General features: G+C 53.3%; 1 protein-coding gene across 3 annotated transcripts; it reads left to right on the top strand.

The window, feature by feature from the left end:
• The first annotated feature begins 1113 nt into the window (after window positions 1-1113).
• On the top strand, window positions 1114-17495 carry CLK2 (CDC like kinase 2). Of its 3 annotated transcripts, none has more exons than XM_063146096.1 (13): window positions 1114-1277; window positions 5690-5853; window positions 6980-7205; window positions 10298-10391; window positions 10777-10843; window positions 11996-12112; window positions 13030-13196; window positions 13602-13696; window positions 13892-14018; window positions 14192-14274; window positions 15435-15514; window positions 16101-16191; window positions 16758-17495. In XM_063146096.1, exons 2-13 carry the CDS (start codon window positions 5690-5692, stop codon window positions 16938-16940), a joined length of 1494 nt encoding a protein of 497 aa, XP_063002166.1. In that variant the 5' UTR covers window positions 1114-1277; the 3' UTR covers window positions 16941-17495. The 3 variants fall into 3 exon arrangements, with proteins under 3 accessions (XP_063002166.1, XP_063002165.1, XP_063002164.1); XM_063146095.1 differs by having other exon boundaries at window positions 13889-14018; XM_063146094.1 differs by having other exon boundaries at window positions 13602-14018.
• The last annotated feature ends 1415 nt before the right edge of the window (window positions 17496-18910 follow it).

Here is an 18910-nt window from a genome sequence, read left to right as displayed (position 1 = left end):
AAAGACGTTTGGACAGGGGCGTGTTGGGAGTCTAAACGTGCATATTATTGTGGTTTAAGGTGCTTTTACTGCATCAGGCGAATAGGGCTACCCCGCTGGAAATTATACTATTTGCAGTTCAATAACACTACTTATTTATTTAATTGAAATATTTCTATCCGTCGTTTCGACTGAAAGAACTTCCAGTGCAGCTTGCAGTGTAGATTAAACGCAACATACACAATTGAATCACACTTAGGGCAAAATGGATGGATGATATTCTGATTTCCTGGCTGCAGTCAGCGTCTGCAGTAATCTTTGCGCTCAGAAATACAAAGTCTGTCACTGCCTCCACGTTTTCTCTCTCTATTTGCCAGTTATCAGTCAAGCTGGTTGCCATAATCTTGGTTTTTTTGAGGTTTAACTGGAACCCAGCTTTTGCACTCTTCTTTCACCTTCGTCATAAGGCTCCTCAGCTCCTTCTCGCTTTCAGCCATCAAAGCGGTGTCATCTGCATATCTGCGATTGTTAATGTTTCTTCCTGCGATTTTAACTCCAGCCTTGGATTCGTCAAGCCCAGCACGTCGCATGATGTGTTCTGTGTACAAGTTGAATAGGTAAGGTGAGAGTATACAGCCCTGCCGTACTCCCTTCCCAATCTTAAACCAAAGAAACTGGGTACGAGAGTCCGTAGCCCTTGACCTCCATATGCAGTGTATTTATCTATATACCTACATTTCCACCCAACTGAGGATTGGATGCGTTTTGCGCCGTAGACGATCCAAATGGACGCCTTTCGGATGTTTCTGACATATCCCATCATCCGCAGCCAGCGTGGCCGTGTGTTGGACTACGTCTCCGATCATCCGCGGCCAGCATGGATTGCAAGTTCTATCTTTAAGACTCTCTGCTCTTGCGCCTAAACGGAAGAGCGCTTGCGATGCAAAACCCGGAAGCTCTCTATCCAGGCCACCGGCTGTGTCTCTCTTGCATCGCTGTCCTTCCTATCTCTGTGGTCCTCCTGCTCCCCTCCCCTCCTGTAACCTCACGACGCATTCTGACGCCCGGACCGTATGTGGCGCGTGCGCGCGGCGGCGGCGGCGCATGCGCGTTACAGCTCGCCCGTTCCTCAGAGCAGCTCCCAGCGCAGTTGCCTCCGTCCCTGGGTTCGAGGAGGAGGAGGAGAAGAAGGAGAAAAAGCACGGGCGGGGGGAGAAGGAGAGGCTCCTGCGCCCCCCCCTCCCATAGCCAAGACGGACTTCCTGTGGGACAAGCGCACCGGGCTGGCGGCCAAGAGGGTGCGGGAGCGCGCGTGCGCGTGGGGGGAGGTCCAGGGGGGAGGGGCATTGGGGGGGAGAGCCCCTTCCCCGGGTAGGGCAGGGGGGAGCAGAGGGTGTGAAGAATGGGGCAGGGCAGCTGAGAGGAACGGGGCAGGGGGGCTGGGAGGAGTTGGGGAGGGGGCTGGGAGGAATGGAGCAGGGGGGCTGAGAGGAATGGGGCAGGGGGGCTGGGAGGAATTGGGGAGGGGCTGGGAGGAATGGAGCAGGGGGCTGGGAGGAATTGGGGAGGGGGCTGGGAGGAATGGGGCAGGGGGGCTGGGAGGAATTGGGGAGGGGGCTGGGAGGAATGGGGCAGGGGGGCTGGGAGGAATTGGGGAGGGGGCTGGGAGGAATGGAGCAGGGGGGCTGGGAGGAATGGGGCAGGGGAGTTTGGGGAGCAGCCCAGCCTGGGGGTCTGGTGACCAGATCATGTCTTCAGGGGAGGGGGAAGAGGAGCAGGCCTGCTGCCCTCTTCTTTCACTACTACTCTGATGTACAGCCTCCGCTCTCCTGTTATTAATAGGCCAATCCTAATATATGCAGCACCATCCGGGCAGGGCAGGGCTGGGCAGCCAGGTGCCCTCCAGATGTTTTGGGCTGCCGCTTGCATCCACCGCTGTTGGCACGGCCAGTGGACAGGGATTGGTACAGGTTGTAGTCCAAAACATCTCGAGGGCACCTGGCTGCCTTCCCCTGTTGTAGGGGAGGGTGGGGGTGGGGAGTGACCAGGACAGGGGAGACTCCTCTGTCTGGCTGACTCCCCTGCATTTATATTCATAATTATTCTAATAAGTGCAATAGTACAATTCTAATATCTGCAACACCATTACGGTAGGGGAGGGTGTGTGTGTGTGTGGGAGGGGGGGCTAGGTTAGCTCTTTAGGGGAGAGGGCTGGTTGGCTGCCCCTAATGCCTATTCTTAATATTAAAACCACAGCAGCAGTGCCATTGTTAATTGCATATGATGATGTGGCCAACGTCCATGAAAGCTTCTGCCAAAATAAATTTGTTTGCCTTCAAGGTGCCTCAAAACACTTCCTTGTCCTCGCTGCCACAGACCAACTCGGCTATCCCTCTGGAAGTCGTTAATAATGTAATCCTAATATATGCAGCACCATTAGTGTAGGGGAGACGGGTGACCAGGGCAGCTTTTCAGTGGAGGCTGGTTTATCCTCTCTTTCATTAGTGTTATTAATGTTGTTATTAACAACCAGTGCTCTATCATCATTAATAGTTTCCAGAGAGCAGCCAAAGTCTTGTGGCACCTTAAAGGTTAACCAGTTTATTCTGGCATATGCTTTCCCGGCCTACTGTAGTCTGTTTCATCAGATGGCGTGGAGCGCTTCGGGTACATATACAGTACCTGCATTTAATTTCTTTCTAACTTCACTGTTTACAATTCTACTTCCCCTGTATATATACCTGAAATCCATGCATCTGATGAAGTGACCTGTGTTTTGCAAAAGCTTATGCCAGAATTGATTAGTTAGTCTTTAAGTTGCCCCAAAATTCTCTGTTGTTAACAGTGTATTTATTTAATTTTTATTTATTTAAAACATTTCTTGGTCGCCTTTTGGCACAGAAGCCCTCCCAGGACGGCTTACAAAAATATCTGCCACACGGTTATTCAGTCAGAGGTGTCTGGAGAAGCTCTTCAGGGGAGGAAGCTGATTGCTTCTTCTTCATTTGTGTTATTAGTGGCTGTCATTATTAATATCGTTAATAATATTCTCATTGTTAAATAGTGTGGTTGTAATATTATTGTGCATAAAATGAGTGATGATCAGTAGGGGAGGCATTTAGCTCTCTTCTATTATTAGTGTCTATTATGGATTATAATCAGCACTGTTAACAGTGTAATTCTTCAGTGGCCTGGTTCAGACAACACGCTAAACCATGCTGCTTAACCACAAAATGGTCAATGCATTCCGTTAACATTTTGTGGATAAGCAGCAGCACGGTTTAGCGTGTTGTCTGAACCAGGCCTACATGTAACACCATCATTGTATGTGAAATGGATGAAAAGCGTAATACCTCATAGGAAGGGGCTAGCTGTGTGTTAGTAGTACTGTTATTATTAATAATAGTGACAGCGCTACTACACTATTTAACTCTAATCATAATATGGATAGCACCATCATTGTACATGAATTGGGTAAGCAGAACAGTTCTCGAGAAGGAATCCTGGTTCTCTTTTATTAGTGATATTGATATTAATGATAACAGTGGCCTTGTTAGCAGTGTAGTCATACCATATGCTTCATTATCATTTATTTGTAAAGGGTACCCAATGATTATGTGCTCAGCTAGGTGCTATGCAGAATAAATAATAACAAAACCTAAAGGGTCCCCTGCCCTGAAGCTTTGCAGTCTCATCATTAGACAAAAGAAGAGGAGCGTTGAAGGGAGATCTTACGCTTCTACGATGCTTGCTGTCTTATTCATCATTGTGTTATTATTAGCGTTAATTGTTAATAACGGCGCAAACTATTTATTTATTTATTTGTTACATCTATATACTGCCCCATAGCCGAAGCTCTCTGGGCGGTTTACAAAAGTTAAAAACAGTGAACATTAAAAAGTACACAAAATTTAAAAACCATTAAAAACATAAAACCAACAGTATAAAAACAACGGTATCCAGTTAAAAATAACAGTTCTGCTTCATAATATATCTGAAGCACTGTTACTGTACATTAAATAAGTGATGAGGGCTGTTCTTTGGAAGAGGAAGTGTCTTCTTATCCTATTATTATTATTTGACAATCATATTAGCATAGTTAATAACTAAGTAATATTTGCAGTGCCATGAATGTACAAGAAGCGGGTGACAGCAGGTCTTTAGGAAGGAGGCCCATGCTTTCTGGCTGTTAGTAGTAATAAATAATAGTTGATAATGACAGTAATAACATTAGCAGTGTTAATATGTACATCACGATTGGTGTACATGAAATGCACCAGGGTAGCTCTTTGCGGGAGGATGCTGGCTCTTGTGTGGCTTGTTGAAATCTGTCTTGTTGTTTCTGAACACAGCTCTGCTAACAATTCATGGTTTACTAACCAGCTATAAACCACAAATAGAAGGCATTGTTAGTTGTATAAATTCTAGCTTGTTTAAAGCATGGCTTATGATGGCTGAACTGTGGCTTATCCCTGGCTTGTTTGTGCTGCTGCCTGCTCTGGAACATGGGGCCCGGCAAGAGCAACCTGAAGATGAAAACCGCTCGGAAGGTTGGCAAAACGTGCGGGAGAGAAAGAAACCAGAAATAGGGAGAACAAGCTATGCTTTGCTTGCTCATCTGCAAGACAATTCATGGCAAAAGCAACAAACCATGGTTAATATAAACCGTGGCATAGTGTTGTGATTGAATGCAGGGATGATGTTGTTATAAGCATTAATAATATAAACAGCATTGTAGTTTAGTCAACAAACAACCCAGAATTTCAATCCAAGAACAGATAAGTTTAAACCCAGAGCTCTGGGTTCACACGTCACATCAAACGGCCCAGGAACATGTTTTTGAAAGCTGATGCAAAGCAGAAGTGATGAGTTGGCAGGAGGCAGCATACTCAGGGCCCCGACTAATTATTGTTTGCTTAAGCTATAATTAGTAGTTACATGTGAATGGGGCCACTGACTGACGGTGGCTGTCCAGGGTTTCAGACAGGAATTTTTGAACCTGGGACCTTCTTTTTCATTCCATTTGTGCGAATCAGCAAGCCAACCAGGAAGCCTTCTCCTAACTGTGGTTTCCCAGTTTGGATGAAACAGGAAACTCTGGTTAACAGCTTTAGAATAAACCAGTTTATCAAGCCAACTTCAAACCATTGTTTAATATTCCAGAGAGGTCTTTGCCAAAGCCCCTGTTGAGATTTTGGCCACTTTTGCATCCAGGATCAGAGCCTTTATGTGTCCACTGCATGATAGCATATGGGTAATGTTGACTCTTCAGCCATTGCTCAGGGATGCTTTAAGGTGGATTCCTGGGGTTGGACTTCTAGGTTCCTTCCAACTCTCCTATTCTGTGGTTCTGTAACAGCCACCCTAAGGCAGCAGAGAGCATGGGCTGGAACTGTCGAAAGGCTCAGAGACCTCCGGATCGGAAGGTTTGTACGGTCTGTGAAATGGCACTTTTGATGGTGAGTCCGTGTCATGGCAGGAGGCTGACCTGAGGTTCGAGAGCATGCCTAGCAGTAGCTCAGTCTGTGTTCAGGGGGCTTTTCCTGCCTGGGAGCATCTTTTCCGCCACTCTTGTGCACACGCCTGCCCCCAACGGCTCCCGCAGTGCAATACGTGCTCCCCCTTCCTGTTAACCCTGATCCGCCGCTCAGCGCCTTCAGGCTCCGCCGTTCCAGGCCGCCCGCTCTCACCCTTCCCTCTTCCCTTGCAGATGCCTCACTCCAGGCGCTTCCGCTCCTCGGAACGCAGCAGCCGGGGCAGCTCCCACGAGCGTTACAGGGGACGCAAGCAAAAGCGGCGGCGGAGTCGCTCGCGGTCGAACAGCAGCGAGCGGCGGCACCGCAGGGAAGACAGCGATCACGTCCGATCGCGAAGGTGAGCGAAGGTGCGAGAGGCGGAGCTGGAAGGGGGAGGAGGAGCCCCCCCCCGGCAGCTTACGGCCCTGCCTTTGGCGTGGGTGGGTGTATGTGCTGAGGGGGCATTGGATGCACTGCCCGGAACGAGAGCAGCGTTTGCTGCCGAGGGGATGTTCAGCAGAGACCCCGGGATGCTCAGAGGTCCTCCGGGATGCGCTCTGCACGCTGGGGCTTTCAGGCCTCTTTCAGCCCGGGAGCCAGATTCCGCGTCCGAGAAGCTTTGGGTCACCACATTCCAGTGGAGGGCGGGGCCAAAGGCAAGACGGGGCAAACAGCCGGGCCCCAAATACCCCAAGGACCAACGTACCTTAGCTTAAGGCTTTTGACTGCTGGTTACTAAGCCCCGAGGAGAGAGGAATTCCAGCCTTCTAGAACAGGCGTAAAAATGTGCAAAGGCAAGGAAAACCACCAAGTGGTGGGGCAAAAGGGGGCGTGGATGGGGGCGGGGCCATTTGCAGCGGGCCGAGGGCGGGGGCTGGCTTGAGCCGCCAGGCTGGCTGGCTTTGGCTCGCAGGCTTGAGGTTCTACACACGGCTGTTGTGTGTTCCTTCGTTGCTTTGGCTGCGCTTTGAGTTCCTGAGGCAGGCAGCTGAAGAGAGATTGTAAGCCTGCAGACGAGGCCTGGCTCGGGTCTAGGTGATGTTTTGAGGGATTCCAGAAGGGTAGATGTTGTTGGTGTTAGAGCCTCTATAAGAAGAGATCCGGTGGCACTTTAAATGCTAGCCTGGTGGGATGCAGCGTAAGCTTTCACGGGCCGGAGCCTGCTACATCCAGTGCATAACAGAGGGACTCTTCAGCTAACTGTGGCTATATATGCGCACTGTACAGAGGAAAACTGTAAATAGTGGGGGCCCAGTAGGTCATGAAATGTAAGCAGTGCAGCTGCAGTAATTTCTGGCAGGGAAGGAGGGAAGAGAAAGCTAAGCTGTCCCTCTGAAGTTTCATGAGGCCCTGGATCCGTTCAGGTCCCCGAGAGCCAGGCGTGAGCAGCAGGTCAGAGGGTGCAGTGGGCCCTGCCCTGGATCCTTCCTTCGCCTCTGCTCCTCCACCTGACCACCACATTTCCCCCTCCGCCCTTGTCCCAGCTATGATGACCACTCGTCCGACCGTCGCGCCTACGACCGGCGATACTGCGACGGCTATCGGCGAGACGGCTACAGCCGCGAGCGGTGTGACGCCTACTACGAACCGGAATACCACTCCTACGAGTACCAGCGCTCCCGGGACGCCAGCTACCGCAGCTACAAGAGCAGCCGGCGGAAGCGGCGGCAGAGACGCCGCCGTAGCCGCTCCTTCACCCGTTCCTCCTCGGTGAGTCATTGCCGGCTCCTCCGCCTCCTTCTTGGTACTGAGTTGGGTACGCAGAGACCTCCAAAAGCCGCCTGGTGCCTGCCGGGGGAACGGGAAACGCTCTCTCTCGAGGCTTTGGGGTCACCGGCGTCATCCCGGGGCCGGCTTCTGTTCCAGGGCTGCCCTCATGCTGCTTTTAATAAGCCAGGGAGAGAAATGCCCGTTCGATCGGCGGCCCTAGGTTTGCTGCCTCCCTCTCCGTAGATCGTCCCAGATTGCTCCGTTCCCTGGCTTTGGGCAAAGGTGGATTGCAGGCTGCTGCTGTGTTCAGACCAGGAGTGCAGGGCCTCCAAAGGCTGAATTAAATTTCAGTTCTCGGGGGGGGGGGCATTGTAGAGGTGAGCGAGGCCAACTCCGCATATTTCAACCTTTTAGAATTGGGGGTGGGTGGGAAACCTGCACCCCCTTTCAAGCCACTTAAGCTGCTGCCGGGGGCTGAAACAAATCCGTGTCGAGGTTGGACTGACGCATCAAAATATGCCCCCCCCCTTAAACTTCTCTGCCACAGCACGCCAAAGGCTCTAGGCTGGCTCCGGAGTCTGAACATGACCGCCGGGGCCTGGAATTGTCCTTTACTGTTTGCAAGCCCATCGGGAATGGCCACCTGGCCACCTGCAGGCGCATGGAGTCTAAGAAGGCGCCTCGCTCTTTGTCAGTCTGCCTGTCCGTCTAGCCCGGTGTTGTCCATTTTGATTGGCAGTGGGCAAGGCAGAGGACCTTCCCCCTAACTATAGGGACACGGGATGCTCCTTGATCCCAGTCCAGCTGTGGATCCACGTAGCTCAGCATGGTTCACGCAGGAAGGCGGCAGCGCTCCAGGGTTTCCAAAAGGGTGGAAAGTAGGGTTCTAGTCCTCATGGCAGTTTTAAATAGGAACACAAGAAGCTGCCTGATACTGAGCCAGGCTGTTAGTCCGTCTAGCTCTGCGCTGGCTGGCTGGCTGGCTGGGGGTTCTCCTCCTGGAGACGCCAGAATTGAACCCGGAGCTTTCCCACGGAGCTGCCGCTCCCTGCCAGTGTATGAAGCTGCTGCAGGCGGAGTCCAGTGTGGCTCCGTCTTGCCCAGTGCTGCTAGCAGTAGCTGCCCAATAGAACCAGGAGTGAGTTCGAATCCTCTCGGTGTAAGCGCAAGGAAGAAGAGGGTTAGGCTTTAGTTTGGGAAGCTTCTGTGTCAGCCACTGGCCATGCTGGCTGGGGGGGTGTTGGGAGTCGCAGTCCAAACCATCTGGGGGAGCACCCGGTAGAGGCAGGCTGTTCCGGGTTACAGCGCTCACAGGGGCAGGCAACTTGTGACTCTCCAGCTGTTTGGGCCTGCTGTTCGCATCAGCCTAGCCGGCGGTGAGGGAGGGTGGCAGTGCTAAGCCAAAACAGCTGGAGGGCCACGCATTGCCTAAGGGGGGAAGTGAGTGGGTGGGAGAAGGGCACCCCGTTGACCACCACTTCGTTCCGTTGAATGAATCTGTCGTACTCGAGGGCGGGGATTGTCCGCAAATATCAGCTTGGGCTTCCTAGCCCAGCTTCTCTTTGTCCTTGCTACGAAAAGTTGTCCGCTTGTTCCCTTACCCAGTGCAAGGGAGAGCCTGTTGGAGGCTGGTGGGCATCCCCTTGCCCGAGGGCAAAGGGGTGCCAGCCGGTACTCCTGTATAAAGTCCTCCTGGGGTGGGCCAGCCCCCTGCTGCAGAGCGATTCACGCGTGAGGACGCTGCCAGGGAAGGGCGCCTCTCCCATCCCTTTCCAAGATGTGGCTACTATTGTACAACCTGGCCCAGGGTTTCCCAAACTTTTAATAGCCAGCGCACACATCTTTCCCTGCATTAAAACTGGGAGCGTAATTCCTTCTTGCACCTGGAAGAAGTTTGCTTCTAGACTCTGCAAGCGTCAGCATTTCTTTATCTTGGAAAAGCTGAAAAGCTTGCTTTCCTGGGTGCATTTCTGTTCTGGGCATGCCGCCTGGTTGGAAAGCCAGAGCAGTGACTCATGCAGTAGCCTCAGATGAGAGCAGTAACTCCTGTTGCACCTCTGCCTTGGGAATGGCGTAGTGACCCCGCCACACCCAGATCCAAGCAGAGGCTCACTGGAAGGAGGCACGGCCAGAGCAGCAAATCACGCAGAGAGACAGCAAGCAGACTCGGCCCTCTATGGATGGGCGCTTTAGACTCTGGAGCCGTTAATTGCCAAGTCCCCTGGAGCACGGTTTGGGAAATGCTGGCCTAGCCTAGCTAGAATGAGGGGCAGTGGTTAGAGCGATCTGTGGAAGGAGCTCATGCCAATGTGGTGGTGTGTCTTCCAGCCTTATTTATCATCTCCTGAGAACTCGGGGAGAAATTTTGGGGAAATGGGAAAGATGGGCAGCTGTAGCCTTGGCTGGCGCTTTGCAGTGTGCCCACAGCTTATCCTAGTCAACACATGGAAAGAAAAGGAAACCGGGAGGCCCATGACCAGGGTCAGCCTCGGTGGGTCCCTCCTGGGCCCTGTTGTTTGCCCAGCCGTGCCGAGTACTGGCGCCAGGCCCGGCTGCTGTGGGCAGCTTTCACCACTTGCCAATGACCCATCTGGTTGGGGGATGCTTCGAGTCAAGCCCCTCCCTTTCCCACGGTCTCTCAGCTTCTGCCCGGGGGGTCCTCACCCGTCATCCATTCCTCTGCCCCGTCCTTCCGCGCTGCCTTAGGTGGGTCTGTTTGCAGGAGACGTTCTCTTCTTCTTTGACAATACCTTTTTCTAAAAATAAATAAATAAGTAAATAACTTAAATCCTGAGCTAGTGTTTGTTATCTTGACGTTTTTTCCCCCCCTTGCAATATCCCTTATCGTTTTTATATACCTATATGCGCCTCTGTGCCGTATGAATTGGGCCTGGGAACCATCGTCCCTCCTTCTTCCTCCTCCTCCAATCCGCCACGGCCCTACCGTTTCCACGGGTGACGCTTGGCTGGCTGGCTTGCCCTTCCTTCGCTGGTTTGAAAACGCCCCCCGGTTGGCCGGGCGAATGAACGAATGAAACACGAAAACCTTCCCCGCTCCGGCCGCCTTCTGCGCCTCGGGCCCCCCCTCGCAGCGAAGTCAACAAAGCGGCAGGAGAGCCAAGAGCGTGGAAGACGACGCTGAAGGCCACCTCGTCTACCACGTCGGCGACTGGCTTCAAGAAAGATGTACAGCCAAATCGTAACATAATCTAGTCTCTAGTTAAACTCCCGCCACAGTCACGCAGTCATTCTCTTAGCTTCCCCCCCCCCGTCCTGTTCCTTTCTTGATTTTCTTTGCAGTGTTTCTTTTTTAAAAACAAAACCGTGACCGTCTTTTCTTCCCTTTATTTTCTTTAAAGACCCTCCCCCTCCCAATCCCCCGGTATCTTCCCGTATTACCCCAAAGCGGCAGGGGTTTTATTAGCTTGCTCGGAAGCCGGCTCCTTGAGCTGACAAAGGCAGACTTTGTGGTGGTATGTGGCGAGGTGCTTCATTTGGAGACCGCGCCCCCCTCTCACGCCGTCCTCTCCCCCCCGCCCCCCTGTCCTTTTCTGTTTCTCTCCCTTTTTAGATGAGATCGTCAGCACCCTCGGGGAAGGGACTTTTGGCCGGGTGGTGCAGTGCGTGGACCACCGCAGGTAAACGAACCGGCGTGGGGAGGGACGGGGCGGCGGGGTTTTCGGAGGCGGTAGCTGGCCCAGCCTGTTTCGAGAAATGTGGCCAATGGAGTCCTACGGCAGCTTAAACCCTGGATGTTACTGGACTCCCAACAACCATTAACCCAGCCGTGGGCCAGGGATGATGGGAGCTGTTAGTCCAACGGCATCCGGAAGGCTGCAGTTTCCCCCACTCCTGGCTTTCTGGGAATTCGGTGGCAGGGCAAAAAAAGGAAAAGGAAAAAAAAGAAAAGCAGCATTTGGGGCTAGTTTAGACAAAAGGTGACCAAGGAGGGTGACGTGATAACAGGCGGCGTAGTAAGACGTGTATAAAACAATACATGGTATTAAGGGGGGGGGAGTGGATAGGAAGGCTTTTTCTTTTTTCTTCTCCTTCATGATGAAATAGACTTAACACTTGTAAATAAGCCCATAACATTTATTAGCCTGCAAAAATGAGTGACTAGTCTCCCGAGGCTAGTAGCCTGCATTTCCTTGCTGGCTGCGGGGAAGGTGAAGCCCCCTCTCCTTCCGCAGCCAGCGTGGGAACGTCGGCTACGAGCTCCTTAGTGGGCGATTTCCTGTCGAGCGGAGGAGGGGGGAGCGTCCCACCCCTCCGTGGCTAGCAAGGGAACCGCGTGGGCAAGCAGAGGAGGGGGAGGGGGAGCTGGCCTCCCCCCACCGAGCCGAGCCGCCTGGTCACCTGCGTGGCATTCCTGGCGCTCAAGCGAGTCATGAAAACGAGGCTGAAATTAAATGCTGAAACTGGGGTCATCCAGCGAAACGGATGGGCGGTAGATTCTGGACACACAAAAAGGAAGCAAACACGGTTTATTCGTGACGTTATATCCCGCCTTTTCCCCTCTTGCAAGGAGCCCACGGCGGCTTACACGGTCCTCCTCCTCTCCGTGTTTATCCTCACAACAACCCTGTGAGGTAGGCTAGGCTGAGACTCGGTGGCTGGCCCAAAGTCACCCGGTGAGCTCCCATGGCTGATCCCGGGTCTCCCAAGTCCCCCCGTCCCCCCCAGTATTACAGCGCCCTTCACTGCTGTGCCACGCTGGCTTTCGCGCCGAATAAACGGAAGTCCATTTGATTCTGAGATGGCCTCTCTCCCTCCCCACCGCTCCCCAGGGGCAACACACGCGTGGCTCTGAAAATAATCAAGAACGTGGAGAAGTACAAAGAGGCGGCTCGTTTGGAGATCAATGTGCTGGAAAAAATCAACGAGAAGGATCCGGAGAACGAGAAGTGAGTGGCGCTGTGCATCTGGGTGCACAGAGAGAGAGAGAGAGAGAGGGTGTGTGTGTGTGTGTGTGTGTGTGTGTGTGTGTGTGTGTGTGTGTGTACTTTGTGCCTCCGCCAAATCTGGTCGAGGGGCGGAGCAGGTTGGACCTTCTCTGGGCTGGTGTGCGCATGTGTAGACAGGCTCCATCCGGCACGATGACATCCAGGCTGTTCAGCGCAGTGCCACCTGGTGGAGATTATATTTATCGCTGCTTTATTGCGCTAAGTGGCTAAGGCATCTTGGAACTGTTTGAATGGCAGGTGGAGAAACGTGGCGCCACCCCTGTACGTGGCCCTTGACACCGAGGGAGAGGACAGGTGCCTCTTCCCCGAGGGCCTTGCCGTCTCTAGTTCAGCACAGTGGGAGCGGGGTTAAACAACCGTTACACACAGCCAGGGGCCAGTGGACTCGGCGCCCTCCAGATGCTTTGGACTGCAACTCCCATAAGCCCTAGCTGCAGTGGTCAGGGATTGTGGGCGTTGGAGTCAATGTCTGGGGGACCGAGGCGAGTGGAGGCTGAGGTGAGATGTCAGCCCAGCGCTTCCTCCAGGAAGGGTGTCCCCCACCCTATCTGCAAGCAAGCACCTTCGTTACCACCAGCCTTCCAATAGGTCCTTGTTCCCCTCGTTTTTAAAAAATTCTAAGTATCATCTACACCAGATTTGCAACTGATCTTCTCTTAATGTTAAACCCATTTTAAAGAGAAGCAAAACCCGCCCAGTTTCCAAATATAATGCCAGACATCCCCCCACCCCGCTCTTGCTGATGTGATTTCTCTCTCTCTCTCTCTGAGTGGGATTCGGGGAGGCAGTGCCCCCCCCTTCCTCGCACCTGTTTCTCCAATAGCCAATGTCTCCCCCCCCCTCGCCCCCTTCTCCAGCCTGTGCGTGCAGATGTACGATTGGTTCGACTACCACGGCCACATGTGCATTTCCTTTGAGCTTCTGGGGCTCAGCACTTTTGACTTCCTGAAGGACAACAACTACTTGCCTTACCCGCTCCACCAGATCAGGCATATGGCCTACCAAGTGTGCCAAGCTGTCGAATGTGAGTGCTGGAAGCTGGGAAATGAGGGCAGAGCGGAGGGTGGGTGGGGGAATGCTGTCAGGACGCCAGGGAGTTCTGTTCAATTGGACCCCTTCGTTTCTTGGTTTTTAAAAAGGCGTTTTCAGCGCAGAGGTCCTTACTAGGATCTATCGCCTGACGGTCCCTGCTCCTCAGAGCCACGAGTGTGTGAGCGAGGGCACCTCTGTCCCCTTCCTGCCACACACACCCCCCCCCCAGGCACAGGGCTTTGGAGATGAGGCCGAGAACCCTGTGAATTCATGCCAAGGGCGACGGCTGCCCCACTCCGGAAGCAGAGCTCTCTTGGCGTGACGTGTGTCATCTTGCACACAAGGCTCCTTTCAAGACTTGATCCAACTTCCTCTCCCCTCCCACCTCTGCCCCCAGTCCTGCATCAAAACAAGCTCACGCATACAGACCTCAAGCCCGAAAACATCCTCTTTGTCAACTCGGATTATGAGATGACCTACAACCTGGAAAAGGTGAGTCCTGCGCTGCGGGCAGCCCGGCGTTTCCCTCGGCTTCTCCGTGTGCCCCCCAGCGGCCCCCTCCGCTCCACGCCGTCTCCGGGAGGGCAGCGGAGCGAGCGCCGAGCAGGGCCGATGGATGGGGGGGCCTCGCCCGGGCCGTTCACCGCTGCTTCCCCCCCACTTTCCCATCCCCTTCCCCGCAAGAAGCGAGATGAACGAAGCGTCAAGAACACGGCCGTCCGGGTGGTGGATTTCGGCAGCGCCACCTTCGACCACGAGCACCACAGCACCATCGTCTCCACGAGGCACTATCGGGCGCCAGAGGTCATTCTAGGTGGGCGTCACGGCGCTGCCTGGTTTGGGGCGGCTGCGCCAGCTGGAGGCTGTGGGCGTAGGGGCGGGGGAGGGGGTTGGAAGGACGCCTTCACGGGACACCGGCCGGGGGGTGGGTGGGGGCGAGCCAGCCGAGCCTCTGGGGCAACTGCTGAAATCCCTCCTGTGTTGCAGAGCTCGGTTGGGCCCAGCCCTGCGACGTCTGGAGCGTCGGCTGTATTATCTTCGAGTACTACATGGGCTTCACCTTGTTCCAGGTGAGTGCGGGTCAGGCAGAGGCCCCTTTATCAGTGTGGGTGCAGTCAGGGATGGTGGGACTTCTCGTCCCAAACATTTGGAAGGTACCAGGTTGCCTACCTCTGCTCTCCTAATGTGGGCCTGATGGATGGTGCTGTTTTCTCCCGAAAGCCTGGCAGGCAGAATGGCCTAGTTTAGGAAGGCTCCTGCGTGCGTGTGTGTGTGTGTGTGTCTGTGGGGGGCAGCCAGAGAAGGCAGCAGGCCAAGGGAGCTGGGCCCAAGGGGGCTAGGAATGGAATGCGGGGCGTGTAAGAGGGGAGGGCGGCGAAGGGCCTCCTGGCGACCAGCGCTTAGTCTAGAAGGGGCCTTCGTTGGATGGCATTGGGCCCTTTTGGGGTGGGATCATCCGAAGCAGTGACCGGCTATTCATTTATTTATTACATTTCTATACCGCCCAATAGCTGAAGCTCTCTGGGCGGTTCACAAAAATTAAAACCATAATAAAACAACCAACAGGTTAAAAGCACAAAGACAAAATACAGTATAAAAAGCACAACCAGGATAAAAACCACGCAGCAAAATTGATATAAGATTAAAATACAGAGTTAAAACAGTAAGATTTAAATTTAAGTTAAAATTAAGTGTTAAAATACTGAGAGAATAAAAAGGTCTTCCGCTGGCGATGAAAGGAGGACAGTGCAGGCGCCAGGCGGACCTCTCTGGGGAGCTCAGATGGGGCTGGGGGTCTAATGCCCCCCCCACACATCTTGTTGGACTACATCTCCCATTATCTATATTTGCTGGGGTTGCTAGAATCCAACCTGGGGAGGGCCAGCAGTTCCCTAGCCCTGGGCTGAGGCGTAAAGTGGGCCACTGGCCAGTCTCTGGCTGGGCTCCCCGAGGTGGCTGCTGGCTTCAGGGATCCTTGCAGGGAAGAATGCGGGGGCCCAGCTGTCCCTCGGCCCGATCCTGTTCAGGCGCTTGCTGCGTTCTTGAGCACTGACCCGCCATCACGGAACCAGCAGGAGTTACGCCTCAGCTGTAAAGAGAAAAGATCATGCAAGGTTAAAGTGATCAGGTCTTTGGGGTGGGGGGTGAGCGGGAGGCTTGCGGTCTTCTGGGCTTCATGGCTCCCCTCTCACGCAACGTCTTTCAAGGCCTAAACATGCTTTTTTCCTAGACCCACGATAACAGAGAGCACCTGGCAATGATGGAACGGATTCTGGGCCCCATCCCGTCGCGGATGACCAGGAAGACGAGGTGGGGCATTTTTTAGTGCTTGGGGTGGCTGGCTGTGGCTGGCAATGTTCGTAACGCTTTTTTAAATGCTTAGAAAGATGGCCAGGCTTCCTTCCTTTTGGGGTCAGAAAGAGAACGTGGCAGAGAGCTTTGGCCATTGGGCGGTATAAAAATGTAAATTATAATAATAGTAATGCTAATAATGCCCATGCAAGGGATTTACGACCACAGGGCATGCTTTGGACTACACCTCCCATAATCCCTGACCATTGGCCATGCCGGCTGGGGCTTATGGGAGGTATAGTCCAAAACCCTCTGAAGGGCACCAGGTAGGAAAGGGCTGTATGTATTTGCCTTCTTATCTTTCTGCCTCTTATGTAAGGACTGGGTTCACACAACACATTTACCCACCATATTCACTGGTTCAACGATGGATTGTTGTTGAACCGTGGGTTATCCCGTTATCTAAATGCAGCACGTTTTCCACAGGGTGACTTTGTTAACTGTGTGGGGTAGCTCATTTTTCTCAAACAAGCCGCCCCGAGAACCCTTGGTTTGTGGCTGGGTCGTTAAAGCAAAACAACAACGTCACATCTTGTCCCTACAGGAAGCAGAAATACTTCTACCACGGCCGCCTGGACTGGGACGAGAACACCTCCGCCGGGCGCTACGTGCGGGAAAACTGCAAGCCGCTCCGGGTAAGCCAGGCCCCGGCTTAAGGGGGCCTCCGAGGGGTGGGCAGAGCAGCTGGGCCGGTGCCCCTGGCAGCACAGAAGGACAGGGGAGCTTTTGCACGCAGAGCCAGGCCCTGGGTCTCTCTAGCGTGGGGTCATCAACTCCCACCAGCAGCGGTTCTCCAGGGCCTTCCCAGCATTTTTAGAACCTGGGGACTCCTGGGGTTGAACGCGGGACCTTTCGCTGACCACGGAGCCCTCCCGAAATCAAACCTACTCCAAGGTCTTTGGCATTCCATCCCGCCCCTGGGTAGAATCCAACTAAAGCCCAACTTAGAAGCATTGAAATGGACGTGGCTGCAGTTAGTCATGACTAACTGAAATCCCATTCATTCCAATGGCTCTGCTCTCACGACGACTGAAGTTGGATTCTACCCCTTGAGGTTTCAAGAGCGGCCCCTCCCTCCTCCGAGCAGACCCCTGAGCCCCAGCCCCTCTCTAGGGAAAGGCCTGGGCTCGCATGGCTTTGGGGGGGCGGGCGCCGGAGCTCCTCCTCCCCCCCAGCCCTCCTGACGGCTTTCTCTCCGCAGCGGTACCTGGCCTCCGAGGCGGAGGAGCACCACCAGTTGTTTGACCTCATCGAGGGCATGTTGGAATACGAGCCGGCCAAGCGGCTGACGCTGGCCGAGGCCCTGAAGCACCCCTTCTTCGACTGCCTCAAGCTGCAGCCCGTCCCCAAAGCCTGGGACGCCAGCCGGGACATCAGCCGGTGACCGGCGGGGGGCCCCCTCCTCCCTCCCCCAGCCCCCACCCTCCTCCTCCAGTCTCCCCGCACACTTGGCCCCCGTGGAGGCTTGTGCGGAGTAGGCTCATGCATTTTGGTGCTTTTAAAGAAATAATAATAATAATAATAATAATAATACGGAGGGAATCCTGATCCAAGCTCCCCGCTCCGGGTTACCCTTTTGTTATCATGTAAAGCTTGTTAATATGTGAGATAGTGTATGTATATATATATATATATATGTAAAATGCAGGGGAGATCTCGTGGGGTTCCCCAGCCCGACCCATCCTGTAAATAACGTGACTTTCTGCGCCCTCAGTCCTCCTGCTCCCCCCTCCTTTCCCACTGTACATATTCCCCGTTGCTCTTTCCCTCCTTCGCGGCGCGTCCCTGCCCCCCCCCCCCCCCGGTGTAAGTTATAAGGCCAGAGGGAATCCCCCTTGGGGAATTATTTTTGGATAATAACCATAGCCTATTCCAATGCCAGAATTTTATATGGATTTTGTACAGTCTTTGTGGAAGAATAAAACATGACGTGAATTAATGCTGAGGCCCTGCGTTTTCCCTGCTGCTGTCTCCTCCTCTCGCCCGCCTTCTCACAAATACCTGGCTCTTGCCATGCGGTCCCAGTTGGAAGCAGGGGCCCCGGATGGTCTTCTGCCCCAAGGAGGATGCAGTCTGCATTTCAGGTGTGTTGGGAGGTAACAGCGGGGCAACAGGAGGAATGTGAACGAATGCGATGGGCTGGAGGTTAGCTTTGTTTCACTTGGTGCTAATAAAGGCCGTGGCCAGGGATCCTTAATCCGTGCGCCGTAAGGGTCGCTGTATCCTGAGCAAGGAAGAGAAGCCCAAAGCCCCCACCCATAAACAGAGGCTGCTGGCCGCATCCCTGTGAGATTGACTACTCTGGCTTGGCCTTGATTCCCGACCGACCTCCACTGGACGTGGTCAGTTTTTGCTGTGTTGTGGGTGCATTTCAATCCCTTCCGATGTGGAAATGCAGGAAAATTACTTACCCTCAAAGGAGTCTTCCCGCTGTGTTTCTTTATGAGTCGCTGCTCTGGGCTTTCCTTCTTCCACTCGGGTTTCTTGTCAGATCCAGGCCTGCCTCCTGAAAGAAAGAAAGAACAGATCAATGACTTGTACAGTGGGCAGCTGCCCCTGAGGGTAAGAAATATTCCTGCATCAGGGGTGACCCAATTACAGATACAAAGGCAGAGGGGCTCCTCCTTGATAGGGAATGCCTCCGGTTTTACATTTTCTTGAAAATAGCCACTCACCTACCGTAAATTTGGGATAGGCCAGGCCAGGCCAGGCCGCTAGCTTCTTGGTACCTTTTAAAGAGTTGACATTGCTACCTTTGCTTTTTGTGTCACCTTTTCAATACCATTTTGGATTTGTTTTTTATCTGGAGTAAATAGTGCTTAAACCCTCAAGGACTTTGTTAACAATGCCGTATTGAATGGGAAGGGAGAGAGGAGGAGGAAGAAGAGGAAGAGGAGCCAGTGTCAGGTACTTAGGGGCTTAGCGAGACCTCCTAGAGAGTTCGGGAAATACTTTAAATTCCTAGGTGTCATCATGGTGGGTTAAAACGATGTGTCAGGTTTGCCAGAGTTTTTCTAGCTTTGTAAGTCAAGATGACTCAGCGCCTGGACCAGTGCTAGAGGCTTAACCGGAAAAGTCACTGGGGCTGACCCATAACAGATGAGTAGAGGGGAAACCTCTGCTCTTAATCCCTCCCCCCTTTAGATCTGTTCCAGAGGGCCAGGGGGTTAATCTGCTGGAGCAAACAAAGTGTTGTGCCACCTTAAAACGGATAGATTTATTGTGGTGGATGGATTTTTGGATTAGAGCCCATTTTGTCAGATGCGTGAGATGTGATCCTTAACTAGCAGAGAGAGAGAGAGAGAGAGAGAGAGAGACATTGGTCCTGTTCAGAAGACACCTTAAACCACAGCT

This window comes from Elgaria multicarinata, chromosome 21 (assembly GCF_023053635.1).
Source record: "Elgaria multicarinata webbii isolate HBS135686 ecotype San Diego chromosome 21, rElgMul1.1.pri, whole genome shotgun sequence".
NCBI classification, from domain to species: Eukaryota; Metazoa; Chordata; class Lepidosauria; order Squamata; family Anguidae; genus Elgaria; species Elgaria multicarinata.
The sequence above is the reverse complement of the archived record's forward strand: the minus strand, read 5'-3'. Positions and strand labels throughout refer to the sequence as shown.

Excerpts from the sequence above, each read along its gene's own strand:
- CLK2 (XM_063146094.1), top strand. The coding sequence starts at position 5,690 with ATGCCTCACTCCAGGCGCTTCCGCTCCTCGGAACGCAGCAGCCGGGGC. Across the intron at positions 14,019-14,191 it reads GGCGCCAGAGGTCATTCTAG|AGCTCGGTTGGGCCCAGCCC; the intron begins GTGGGCGTCACG and ends CCTGTGTTGCAG. Across the intron at positions 14,275-15,434 it reads TGGGCTTCACCTTGTTCCAG|ACCCACGATAACAGAGAGCA; the intron begins GTGAGTGCGGGT and ends CTTTTTTCCTAG.